Here is a 13,487-nt window from a genome sequence, read left to right on the forward strand (position 1 = left end):
ATTCTTGCCTGGGAAATTGCATGGACAGAGGAGCCTAGCAGGCTACGGTCCATAAGGTCACAAAGAGCGGGACATGACTGAAGCGACTTAGTGCACATGCCCACATAGCACAGAGATGGAAAGGAATTTGGTTAAATAAAAAGTAGAGGATCTTTATCTGGAGTAACCTTCCTTTATCTTCATTTTGAATTCAGTCAAGATTAACCACATGTGTAATTTGCTTGGGTAAATGTAATTAATTGCGAATGATTCAATATAGATAAAATAGAATGTAAAAGTGGATTATATTTATACTTAGCTTCACAAATAGAAATTTTTTTTTTCACAAATAGAAATTTAAACTTTGAATTTTGACTCTTTAATAGGATGAACAGAATATTATAAACTGAGAAATTTTAAAAGTACTACTAAGCAGTGGCTCTCTGAAAGAGGAGGCAGGTTTTCCCCCATGAGCACAGTTAGCAAAGTTTAGAGACATCTTGGAGAAGGCAATGGCACCCCACTCCAGTACTCTTGCCTGGAAAACCCCATGGACGGAGGAGCCTGGTAGGCTGCAGTCCATGGGGTCGCTGAGGGTCGGGCACGACTGAGTGACTTCACTTTCACTTTTCACTTTCATGCATTGGAGAAGGAAATGGCAACCCACTCCAGTGTTCTTGCCAGGAGAATCCCAGGGACGAGGCATCCTGGTGGGCTGCCATCTATGGGGTCGCCCAGAGTCGGACACAACTGAAGTGACTTAGCAGTAGCAGCAGAGACATTTTGGGGTTCCCTGGTGGCTCAGTCAGTGAAGAATCTGCCTGCAATGCAGGAGACTCTGGTTTAATCCCTGAGTCGGGAAAAATCCCCTGGAGAAGGGCATGGCAATCCACTCCAGTATTCTTGCCAGAAAAATCACGTGGACAGAGGAATCTGATGGGCTACAGACCATAGGGTCGCAAACAGTTGGCTATAACTGAAGTGACTGAGCACGCATGCAGAGACATGTCACTATCACATCTGGCTGGGGACAGAAGGAAGTTATGACCCTCTAGTGAGTAGAGGCCAGGGTGCTGGTAAACACTCCATATTGTTCTGGAGAGCCCGCACAACAAATATTTATCCCTCCCAAAATGTTAATACTGCAAAAAACAAAAAACCTTGACAAAGTATGATTCCTGAGAGGCAAAACTCCTGTTTCTTTTAAAAAAATTTTTCCTTTCAAGGGCTACCAAGAAATATGGATTGTCTACCTTAAATGCTTTTTTGAATCTTAAGTTTTTTATTTTCCAGAGGAACCACCCAAAGAATAATTAAAGTTCCCATATGCTTAAACCTGCAAAAAATGTTTAACTTGGCACAAGTGTTTGTGATTCAATATTTTAACACCCAATCTCTAGAAATGAGAACAGCCTCACTTCTAGAAAACAAAAGGAGAGTGACAACTATGGAATTTCGCTCATTACCATGGAGAGCTGGTGATCTTAAGGAGAAAAATGCTCCAGAATATAGGAAGAATCTAAGCTGCATAAGGCCTGTTCACTGTTAGTCCCAGTGCCTGGACAGTGCCTGGCACATGCAGACAATCGCTAAAAATGCATTGGCCGACTCTCACGTCAGCCTTGTCAGCCTATTTGTCATTCAGCCTTGCATTATACAGGCTGGTTCAGATATTGTCAAAGTAGTTTATGCTTCTCACAAACTATGTTATAAGCATGAGGAATAGGAAAGTGGCCTTTGTTCTCTGCATTAGTAATCTGAGACTGTAGGAAAGGTAAGCCATGTTCTAAATATGTTCTTCCTTCTAGAGTTATATATCCTCCATTTCTGAGTATAAAATTATTTTAATTTTTGAAACAATTTAATTATTTTTTAAATTATATGTATGGGGATATAAGATGTTATTGGAGGAAGCTGAAAGAAGGGTACGCAGACCTCTCTGCACTCTATTTTTTAAAATATGTATTTTTTTAAGTATTTACTTATTTACTTGGCTGTGCTGGGTCTTAGTTGCAGCACGTGGGATCTTTCGTTGTGTCATGTGAACTCTTTCTTGCAGTGTATGGGATCTAGTTCCCTAACCAGGGATTGAGCCTAGGGGCACCTGATTGAGAGCATGAGTCTTAGCCCCTGAGCCACCAGGGAAGTTCTGAAACAATTTAATTATTTTAATAAATTATATTGCACCTAGTCGTTCAGTCATGTCCAACTCTTTGCGACCCCCTGGACTGTAGCCCACCAGGCTCCTCTGTCCATGAGGATTCTCCAGGCAAGAATACTACAGTGGATTGCCATGCCCTCCTCCAGGGGATCGTCCCAACCCAGTGATCGAACCCAGGTCCCCCGAATTGCAGGGGGATCTTTACTGTATGAGCCACCAGGGAAGTCCAAATGAATTATATCAAGAATTAGCAATTCCTGGACCTTGCAGATCTATGACATGTAAAATGGGGCTTCCAGGGCCAAATTTTATATGGTAGTTTCTGGGTTCAATAACCAAGCTAATAGCTTGAGAGCAGAAGCAAAAGTTTAAAGAAACAACTCTGATGCAGCTTTGATTTGACGTTTTTCAGAATCACTTGCTTTAATTAGAGTCTTGACCACAACTCCCCTGCCACCTGCTTTTGCCAACTGGGTACTGAGTGCCAGGAGATACTGGCTTATGTTTTGTTTCCCTCTCGGAGCACTCATTATACTGTGCTATGGTTTTTGTTGTGTTTGAGAAATACTTGGACTGTGGGCAGAGCAGGCACATTCCATTCTTTGGGGACACATCAAGTTTTCCTTTGTCACACAAGAAATAGGTTCATTAGAGATATGCAACCTGCTCTCTAAAGTGTTTCCTCACACGTTGCAAACTTGTCTGGGACCAAAAATCTTAACAGTATCTTTGCATTTCTAGAAAATATGACTCCACTAAAGCACACATTATTACAAAACAACACATAACATCTTCAGAACTAAATTCAGTTTCCCATCTATATTTTCCTGCCAACCATACTCATGCCTAATAACGTAAACATTTTTATATGTAAAGGAGTTGGAAAGATTTATCATTAAGTAGAGTTTCATTTGGGGAAAGCACTTTATTTGGCTTGATGATTGAGTATAAATCATCTCCTCATATTTCCAAAAGAAGGCATATAAAATACATGTCAAAAGGAAAAGCCAGGAACCATTAAGATGAAAAATGTGGAAGCAGTGACAATACGAATAGACAGTACTAGAGGTAAGTTGTACTTTTTAAGTGTTTTACATGTATTCATTCACATAATTCTTACCACAGCACTAGTAGCTGGATACTTTATACCCACTTTACTGATGAACAGACTGCAGCACTGAGAGATTAATAATTTGCCTGAGATGATGAGATGACACACCTCGTAAGTGGTAGATCTGGGATTTGATTTTAGACGGCCTTGCTTAGAATCTGAATGCTAAACTAGAATATGTACTGCCTTCCAAACTTGATGACATCACTGTTCTGAGCTTCAAGGCAGGCAAGGCAAGAATATTCAATACTTTACCCACATGCTACATTCTTGAGAAAATAATTGGATAGACTGTAATATGAGTAACCTGATGTAACATGACAAAAAGTATCTTTCATTGCTCTTTTGCACAAGGTCCAAATGTGTTCTTCAAAATATTATTCTCATATAAACCTTTAATAAACAGAATTTAAATAACTCAGTGAATAAAGCTAATATTTGAAATCTGCAATGGTCCCTAAGTGAATGACTTCAATGATTGTGATTTTTGTCATTGATTCTTATTATATTTATGTTTGTAACAGTCTGTAATTAACTTGTCAGTGTATTTATCGATCAGTATATCACTGGCCTCCTCTGCTTGAGTGACAGCAAGGATTTATTTGCTTTATCCAACTGTTTATCTTAAGAACTTAGAGTCTGGCATAGCAGGTGCACAGAATTATTTGTTGAGTAAATCCATCAATGAATGAATCCTCCAAAGCAAGAGTTCTGCCCAAGAGCATAGACTCAAGATGCTCAAAAGTATAAATTACAACTATAATTTATATCATCAGTTTAGTTCAGTCGCTCAGTCAAGTCCGACTCTATGCGACCCCATGAATCGCAGCACGCCAGGCCTCCCTGTCCATCACCAACTCCCAGAGTTCACTCAGACTCTCGTCCATCGAGTCAGTGACACCATCCAGCCATCTCATCCTCTGTCGTCCCCTTCTCCTCCTGCTCCCAATCCCTCCCAGCATCACAGTCTTTTCCAATGAGTCAACTCTTCACATGAGGTGCCCAAAGTACTGGAGTTTCAGCTTTAGCATCATTGCTTCCAAAGAACACCCAGGACCCATCTCCTTTAGAATGGACTGGTTGGATCTCCTTGCAGTCCAAGGGACTCTCAAGAGTCTTCTCCAACACCACACTTCAAAAGCAGCAATTCTTCGGCACTCTGCCTTCTTCTTAGTCCAACTCTCACATCCATACATGACCACAGGAAAAACCATAGCCTTGACTAGACGGACCTTTGTTGGCAAAGTAATGTCTCTGCTTTTGAATATGCTATCTAGGTTGATCGTAACTTTCCTTCCAAGGAGTACGCGTGTTTTAACTTCATGGCTGCAGTCACCATCTGCAGTGATTTTGGAGCCCAGAAAAATAAAGTCTGACACTGTTTCCACTGTTTCCCTATCTATTTCCCATCAAGTGATGGGACCTGATGCCATGATCTTCGTTTTCTGAATGTTGAGCTTTAAGCCAACTTTTTCACTCTCCACTTTCACTTTCATCAAGAGGCTTTTGAGTTCCTCTTCATTTTCTGCCATAAGGGTGGTGTCATCTGCATATCTTAGGTTATTGATATTTCTCCTGGCAATCTTGATTCCAGCTTGTGTTTCTTCTAGTCCAGTGTTTCTCATGATGTACTCTGCATATAAGTTAAATAAGCAGGGTGATAATATACAGCCTTGATGTACTCCTTTTCCTATTTGGAACCAGTCTGTTGTTCTATGTCCAGTTCTAACTGTTGCTTCCTGACCTGCATACAGATTTCTCAAGAGGCAGGTCAGGTGGTCTGGTATTCCCATCTCTTTCAGAATTTCCCACAGTTTATTGTGATACACACAGTCAAAGGCTTTGGCATAGTCAATAAAGCAGAAATAGATGTTTTTCTGGAACTCTCTTGCTTTTTCCATGATCCAGGGGATGTTGGCCATTTGATCTCTGGTTTCTCTGCCTCTTCTAAAACCAGCTTGAACATCAGGAAGTTCACGGTTCACATATTGCTGAAGCCTGGCTTGGAGAATTTTGAGCATTACTTTACTAGCATGTGAGATGAGTGCAATTGTGTGGTAGTTTGAGCACTCTTTGGCATTGCCTTTCTTTGGGATTGGAATGAAAACTGACCTTTTCCAGTCCTGTGGCCACTGCTGAGTTTTCCAAATTTGATAGCATATTGAGTGCAGCACTTTCACAGCATCATCTTTCAGGATTTGAAATAGCTCAACTGGAATTCCATTACCTCCACTAATTTTGTTCATAGTGATGCTTCCTAAGGCCCACTTGACTTCACATTCCAGGATGTCTGGCTCTAGGTGAGTGATCACACCATCTTGATTTTCTGGGATGTGAAGATCTTTTTTGTTCAGTTCTTCTGTGTATTCTTGCCACCTCTTCTTGATATCTTCTGCTTCTGTTAGGTCCATACCATTTCTGCCCTTTATCGAGCCCATCTTTGCATGAAATGTTCCCTTGGTATCTCTAATTTTCTTGAAGAGATCTCTAGTCTTTCCCATTCTGTTGTTTTCCTCTATTTCTTTGCATTGATCACTGAGGAAGGCTTTCTTATCTCTTCTTGCTGTTCTTCAGAACTCTGCATTCAGATGCTTATATCTTTCCTTTTCTCCTTTGCTTTTCACTTCTCTTCTTTTCACAGCTATTTGTAAGGCCTCCCCAGACAGCCATTTTGCTTTTTTGCATTTCTTTTCCATGGGGATGGTCTTGATCCCTGTCTCCTGTACAATGTCATGAACCTCAGTCCATAGTTCATCAGGCACTCTGTCTATCAGATCTAGGCCCTTAAATCTATTTCTCACTTCCACTGTATAATCAAAAGGGATTTGATTTAGGTCACACCTGAATGGTCTAGTGGTTTCTCTACTTTCTTCAATTTAAGTCTGAATTTGGTAATAAGGAGTTAATGATCTGAGCCACAGTCAGCTGCTGGTCTTGTTTTTGTTGACTGTATAGAGCTTCGCCATCTTTGGCTGCAAAGAATATAATCAATCTGATTTCGGTGTTGACCATCTGGTGATGTCCATGTGTTGAGTATTCTCTTGTGTTGTTGGAAGAGGGTGTGTGCTATGGCCAGTGCATTTTCTTGGCAAAACTCTATGAGTCTTTGCCCTGTTCCATTCCGTATTCCAAGGCCAAATTTGCCTGTTACTCCAGGTGTTTCTTGACTTCCTACTTTTGCATTCCAGTCCCCTATAATGAAAAGGACATCTTTTTTGGGTGTTAGTTCTAAGAGGTCTTGTAAGTCTTCACAGAACCGTTCAGCTTCTTCAGCATTACTGGTTGGGGCATAGACTTGGATTACTGTGATATTGAATGGTTTGCCTTGGAAACGAAGAGAGATCATTCTGTCATTTTTGAGATTGCATCCAAGTACTGCATTTCGGACTCTTTTGTTGACCATGATGGCCACTCCATTTCTTCTGAGGGATTCCTGCCCGCAGTAGTAGATATAATAGTCATCTGAGTTAAATTCACCCATTCCAGTCCATTTGAGTTCACTGATTCCTAGAATGTTGACATTCACTCTTGCCATCTCATTTCACCACTTCCAATTTGCTTTGATTCCTGGACCTGACATTCCAGGTTCCTATGCAATATTGCTCTTTACAGCATTGGACCTTGCTTCTATCACCAGTCACATCCACAGCTGGGTATTGTTTTTGCTTTTATACCATATTGGACCATAATTTATACCAATTTGGACCATAAAGAAGGCTGAGCACCAAAGATTTGATGTTTTCAAATTGTGTGCTTGAGAAGACTCTTGAGAATCCTGTGAACAGCAAGAAGATCAAACCAGTCAATCCTAAAGGAAATCATCCCTGATTATTCACTGAAAGGACTAATGCTGAAGCTGAAGCTCCAATACTTTGGCCACCTGATGTGAAGAGCCAATTCATTGGAAAAGACCTTGATGCTGGGAAAAATTGAAAGCATGAGGAGAAGGGAGTGACAGAGGATGAGATGGTTGGATGTTATCACCAACTCAATGACCTGAGTTTAAGCAAACTCCTAGGGGGAAGAACAGGGAATCCTAGCATACTGCAGTTCATGGAATTGCAAAGTCAGACATGACTTAGTGACTGAACAACAGCATGACAAGTCATTATTTGTTAAGAAGTCACTGGAGTTAACTTGGCTGGAGCTAAAGAGGCAGGGTGTTGACTTTTTCACTTGTTTTTTGTTCTTCTTTACTAGCCCTGATATCCAGGCCAGTCCCTGGAGTTGTGTTGTATCAGATACACACAAATGGCCAAGAATTGGCTGCAGGCAGCACAGTCAAGGACAGAAAGGAAGGTCTGCTCCCACACTATGGCCTTGCTTCCTTCAAAGCTCCACTGCTTCCAATCAACAATCTTGAGGCCAGGCTTAAAGACCAAACATTTCTGGTTGCACTTCTATAATGTGGAGTGCTTTTTCTCAGAAGTCCCAGCATCCAAGTGCTGCATCTGGCATCCCACCACCAGATTTGCTCCTGGAAATGATTTTCTCTAAATAAATGAACAACAGACTGGTTCCAAATAGGAAAAGGAGTACGTCAAGGCTGTATATTGTCACCTTGCTTATTTAACTTATATGCAGAGTACATCATGAGAAATGCTGGGCTGGAAGAAGCACAAGCTGGAATCAAGATTGCTGGGAAAAATATCAATAACCTCAGATATGCAGATGACACCACCCTTATGGCAGAAAGTGAAGAAGAACTAAAAAGCCTGTTGATGAAAGTGAAAGAAGACAGTGGAAAGAGTGTCAGACTTCATTTTGGGGGGCTTCAAAGTCACTGCAGATGGTGACTGCAGCCATGAAATTAACAGACACTTACTCCTTGGAAGGAAAGTTATGACCAATCTAGATAGCATATTCAAAAGCAGAGACATTACTTTGCCAACAAGGTCTGTCTAGTCAAGGCTATGGTTTTTTCAGTAGTCATGTATGGATATGAGAGTTGGACTGTGAAGAAAGCTGAGTGCCAAAGGATTGATGCTTCTGAAGTGTGGTGTTGAGAATACTCTTGAGAGTCCCTTGACTGCAAGGAGATCCAACCGGTACATTCTAAAGGAGATCAGTCCTGGGTGTTCTTTGGAAAGACTGATGCTAAAGCTGAAACTCAAATACTTTGGCCACCTCGTGCGAAGAGTTGACTCATTGGAAAAGACTGTCATGCTGGGAGGGATCGGGGGCAGGAGGAGAAGGGGATGACAGAGGATGAGATGGCATCACCGACTCGATGGACATGAGTTTGAGTGAACTCCGGGAGTTGGTGGTGGACAGGGATGCCTGGCGTCCTGCAATTCATGGGGTCGCAAAGAGTCGGACATGACTGAGTGACTGAACTGAACTGAAATACAACTACAACTGAGGGACTTCCTTGGCGTCCAGTGGTTAAGACTTCACCTTCCAATGCAGGGAGTGTGAGTTTAATCCCTAGTCCCAGAGATAGGATCCCACATGCTTCACAGCCAAAAACCAAAATGTAAAATAGAATTGATACTGTAATAAATTCAATAAAGTCTTTTAAAATGGTCCACATAAAAAATTTTTTTGTTTAAATAAAATAAAACTGCAACCGAATTTAAAAATTACATCATAAGTTTTAAAATTTGATAACTGTTCTCATCTTTGGTGTTGCAGGTTTGGGGCTACTCCTAACCTTATGAATTATATTCTCCTACACTGAATTCCTTGTTTTATTTCTCCATACAGCATCCTACACCACACCTTGGACCTTTGCTTTTGATCCTTCCTTGGTCTGGAATGCCCTTACCCCAGTCCTTATCTCTTTTCAAGTTTGACCACTGGTTTCACCCTCTATAGGGGCCTTCCTGAGATTTCCAGATCCTGCTATGTACCCTTTCTTTGTGCTTTCTTTGGTTTTAGAGTTACCATATAATATTTAATAGTTTCTAGGAATCTGTTTCCTCCATTAGGCTACAAGCAATTCCTTGAGAGCAGAAACCACGTCTTACTCATTTCTTGCCCACAGTTGCTGGCATGATGTCAGGCAGAGATTAATCTCAATAAATATTGATTGCAATGAATTGTGTTGCCAATAAACCATAATGCTATCACTCCATCTGACCCTTTCCTGTCTTCAAAACTCCTGGAAATGCCAGCAACATTTTAATGACTGCATTTTAGCACTTCTGAGAATGTAATCTTCTGTTACTTCTCTTTCTTTTCAGGAACCTCTTTCTGAAGCTATAGAAGACAAAGGGAAGAACCATGTCCATGATTGCAGCTTTCTATGGTGGCAAGGCCATTCTCATTACTGGGGCCACGGGCTTCATGGGCAAAGTGTTGATGGAGAAGCTATTTCGCACCAGCCCAGACCTGAAAGTCGTTTACATCCTGGTGAGGCCCAAGCAGGGCCAGACCCTGCAGCAGAGGGTTTTCCAGATCCTAGACAGTAAGGTATGCCTTATGGGAAGAGTCTTGGGGGATGGTGACTCACTACAGTGTTCCCTTATAGCCCCAGCTGCAGATGGGACCCAGAATATCTGGGTGGATAGAGGAGAGGAGACAAAACAAGAGAGCAACCAACAGGTCATGGAAATCTATGGTAGAATGCAAGAAACATCTTTCATTTCTGGAAGGTGTTTAACTGGAAAAAGAACCTTGAAAAGCTTTTTCACTTCACTTTGAAAGAGCCATTGTGCCCTTTCCCTAATTTGCTGTGTGTTGAAACCAGCTCTTGATTGGATTAGAATATGCTGGTGGGATAAAGGAGAAAATGAGGTCAAATTTGAGATTCCTCATGGGAAGGGGGCTTTGATGGAAAATATACTGTAACTGAATAAACTTCCTGAAGGAAAAAAAAAGAAATCTGTGGTGTTTTCCCTTAAAAGGGGAAAGAATGCTTAGACCCTGTCCAGGGCAAATGAGCAGATAATCTAAATATATTCTGCACATTACCAAGTAAGAATCAAAATGATAAAACTCTCCAAGTGGACTAAGTTCAGTTCAGTTGCTCAGTCATGTCTGACTCTTTACGACCCCATGGACTGCAGCATGACAGGCCTCCCTGTCCATCACCAACTCCCGGAGTTTACTCAAATTCATGTCCATTGAGTCGGTGATGCCATCCAACCATTTCATCCTCTGTCATCCCCTTCTCCTCCCGCCTTCAATCTTTCTCAACATCAGGGTATTTTCCAGTGAGTCAGTTCTTTGCATCAGGTGGCCAAAGTATTAGAGTTTCAGCTTCAGTATCAGTACTTCCAATGAATATTCAGGACTGATTTCCTTTAGGATGGACTGGTTTGATCTCCTTGCAGCCCAAGGGACTCTTAAGAGTCTTCTCCAACACCACAGTTCAAAGCATCAATTCTTTGGCACTCAGCTTTCTTTATAGTCCAACTCTTACATCCATACATGACCACTGGAAAAACCATAGCTTTGACTAGATTGACCTTTGTTGGCAAAGTAATGTCTCTGCTCTTCAATATGCTGTCTAGGTTGGTCATAACTTTTTTTTTTTTTGGTCATAACTTTTCTTCCAAGGAATAAGTGAGTGGACTCGCCAGGCTTCAAATCTATCACAAGTTCATCCAAACTCTTCCTTGATTTTCTTCTAAATTGAGGGTAGCTTTCCTCGAAATTTTTGAAGAGTTATTTACATATTATATCATATCATATTATTAATATAAACAGATATGATTACTAGGTAGCCATACAGTAATACCTTCAGTTGTCTAAATGCTGCAAGTTGTATACTTTATCTATGATAACTTGACATTTCTCTTACCCCACTTCTGTTATCCTGTAAATTCCTTTAAGGGAAAAACATGCAAATGAAATACATGTGTGAATGAGCATTTGCGTCTCAAACTCTCTCTGCTGCTGCTGCTGCTAAGTCGCTTCAGTCGTGTCCGACTCTGTGCGACCCCATAGACGGCAGCCCACCAGGCTCCCCTGTCCCTGGGATTCTCCAGGCAAGAACACTGGAGTGGGTTGCCATTTCCTTCTCCAATGCATGAAAGTGAAAAGTGACAGTGAAGTCACTCAGTCGTATCCAACTCTTAGTGACCCCATGGACTGCAGCCTACCAGGCTCCTCCGTCCATGGGATTTTCCAGGCAAGAGTACTGGAGTGGGGTGCCACTGCCTTGTCCCAAACTTTCTCACTCCCTTCCAAAATTATGAATATATCACCTCATGTCTTAATTTATATATTTGAAAGTTTTGGTATGAAACACTTTATCAATTTGTTGTCAGTTTATACCTCTTACCCTTCAGCTTGCAATGTTTAGAAACATTGACCTCGTAGGGTTGCCATAGAAGTTAAATATATGTGTCTGGAATGTACAAGATTAGCAAAAGGAAGATTTAAATAAGAATTTTTTACAAAATCTCCTTTCCAGTGTTTAGGCCTGCTGACATCTAACAGAGATGTCTATCTGATAGCACAGCACATTATAGACACCCAGTAAGCTTGATGACTATATTTTATCTGCTGTTACCAGCATGATATTTTGTATAAACCATCATCAAGAGAAGCACAAAAGTGTCTCCTGTATCTCATGGCCTAACTCGGCTTTGGGACAAGTAATAATAGCTGATACTTACTGAATACTTAGTAAATGGCAGACATTACTCAATGGCTTTTTCATGACTTGCGTGCTCAGTCACTTTAGTCGTGTTTAACTAAATGTCTTGCCACCCCATGGACTATAGCCCGCCATGCTCCTCAGTCCATAGGAGTCTCCAGGCAAGAATGCTGGAGTGGGTGGCCATAGCCTCCTCCACGAGATCTTCCCCACCCAGAGATCCAACCCATGTCTCTTGTTTCCTTCATTGGCTGGCAGATTCTTTACCACTAGCACCTCTTGGGAAGCCCCTTTCATGTCTTATCTCATTGATTTTTCAACAATGCTGTGAAGTTAGAATTATTAATATCCAAATTTAATAGATGAGACAAGTGAGACCAGAAGTATTAAATTACCAAAGATCTGTGCTTAGTCACTCACTTGTGTCCAATTCTTTGTGACTTCCAACCCAGGGATTGAACCCAGTTCCCTGCATTGCAGGCAGATTCTTTACCATCTGTGGCATCAGAGAAGCCCACCAAAAGTCACACAGTTAATAAATAAGCTCACCAAAGGTAATAGTAAATAAGAGAGTTAGACTTTAGAGACCCTACCCCCATCTGGCTCCAGGGCAAGTACGACTGTGTTGTAACTAATGGTCCTTAATAATAATAATAATAAAAGGCTGATGTGTCATTAAACCAAAATCTAGAAGAAACTCACAGATCTCTCTTCTTATACAGCTTTGCTCAGCTATACATCCCTGATGGACTTTGTTTTCATCACACATTTAGCTTTGTAGTCAGCTTATGAATTTCTAGATAAATATTGTGGCAGAGAATCTTGTGGTCAGCCCAGTCTCCACACCTGTTACATTCAATGTGCTGTGTTTGATATCTCTGAAACATTACTTTTGTTATGGAACTCTTGATTATACTATTAATAACATTTGTGAAACTGGCTTGCAAACCTTTAGCCCTGTTCTCACTATTGGGCTATTTATAACTGTCAGCTGTTAATTTTTATAAAGAGTGGCTCTCAGACTGTGGTCTCCCAACCAGCAGCATCAGTATCACCTGGGAGCTATCTGTTGCTATCTGATGGTGCTTAAGAGCATGGGCTTCAGAAGCAGATTGATCTGGGTTTGAATCTCCACACTACTGATTATAAACCTTGGGACAATGTGCAAGATATACACTTTACTGAGCCTTAGTTTCCTTATCTGTAAAATGGGATGATAATACTTTACTCACGTACATATATGACAATCTTTGAATGAAGAGAGCTGGCTCTCCCTAAAGCTGTCTTTCGAGATTGATGGAACTTCTTTTCTGGAAACCCTCAGCAAAATTTGCCTTACATCTCATCAGTCAGGGTTAGGTTATGTATCAATTTCTGAACCAACCTGTGTGGCCTGAGGTATGCCATATACTAATTTGTTCAGAAACTCCAGATCTTAGCCTGTCACTGGCCACATGGAAATTCTCAATAATCTCACAGAGAATCTTAAATTAGGGATATGGAGATCCAAGCTGACATATGGGTTGACAAGGAAAAATAAATTTCTCTGTGTTTTGTTAATGTAAAATATAAAATAATACTTTGTGGTATTTTTTAATTTTTAAAGATTTATTTATTTATTGGCTGTGCTGGGTCTTCATTGCTGCATGGGCTTTTCTCTAGTTGCAGCAAGCAGGGGTTACTCTCTA

The 13,487-nt window shown here is 41.0% G+C and overlaps 1 protein-coding gene across 2 annotated transcripts in view; it reads left to right on the forward strand.

Annotated features, from left to right (window-relative positions):
• FAR2 (fatty acyl-CoA reductase 2) overlaps positions 1–13,487 on the forward strand; it is a 182,252-nt gene that overhangs the window by 109,095 nt on the left and 59,670 nt on the right. For both annotated transcript variants that reach the window (XM_070371261.1, XM_070371262.1), the window contains exon 2: positions 9,437–9,665. In XM_070371261.1, the coding sequence (XP_070227362.1) occupies positions 9,477–9,665 (189 nt within the window). In that variant the 5' untranslated portion in view covers positions 9,437–9,476. The remainder of the gene's footprint in view (positions 1–9,436; positions 9,666–13,487) is intronic.

The sequence above is a fragment of the Bos mutus genome, chromosome 5, assembly GCF_027580195.1.
Source record: "Bos mutus isolate GX-2022 chromosome 5, NWIPB_WYAK_1.1, whole genome shotgun sequence".
NCBI lineage: Eukaryota > Metazoa > Chordata > Mammalia > Artiodactyla > Bovidae > Bos > Bos mutus.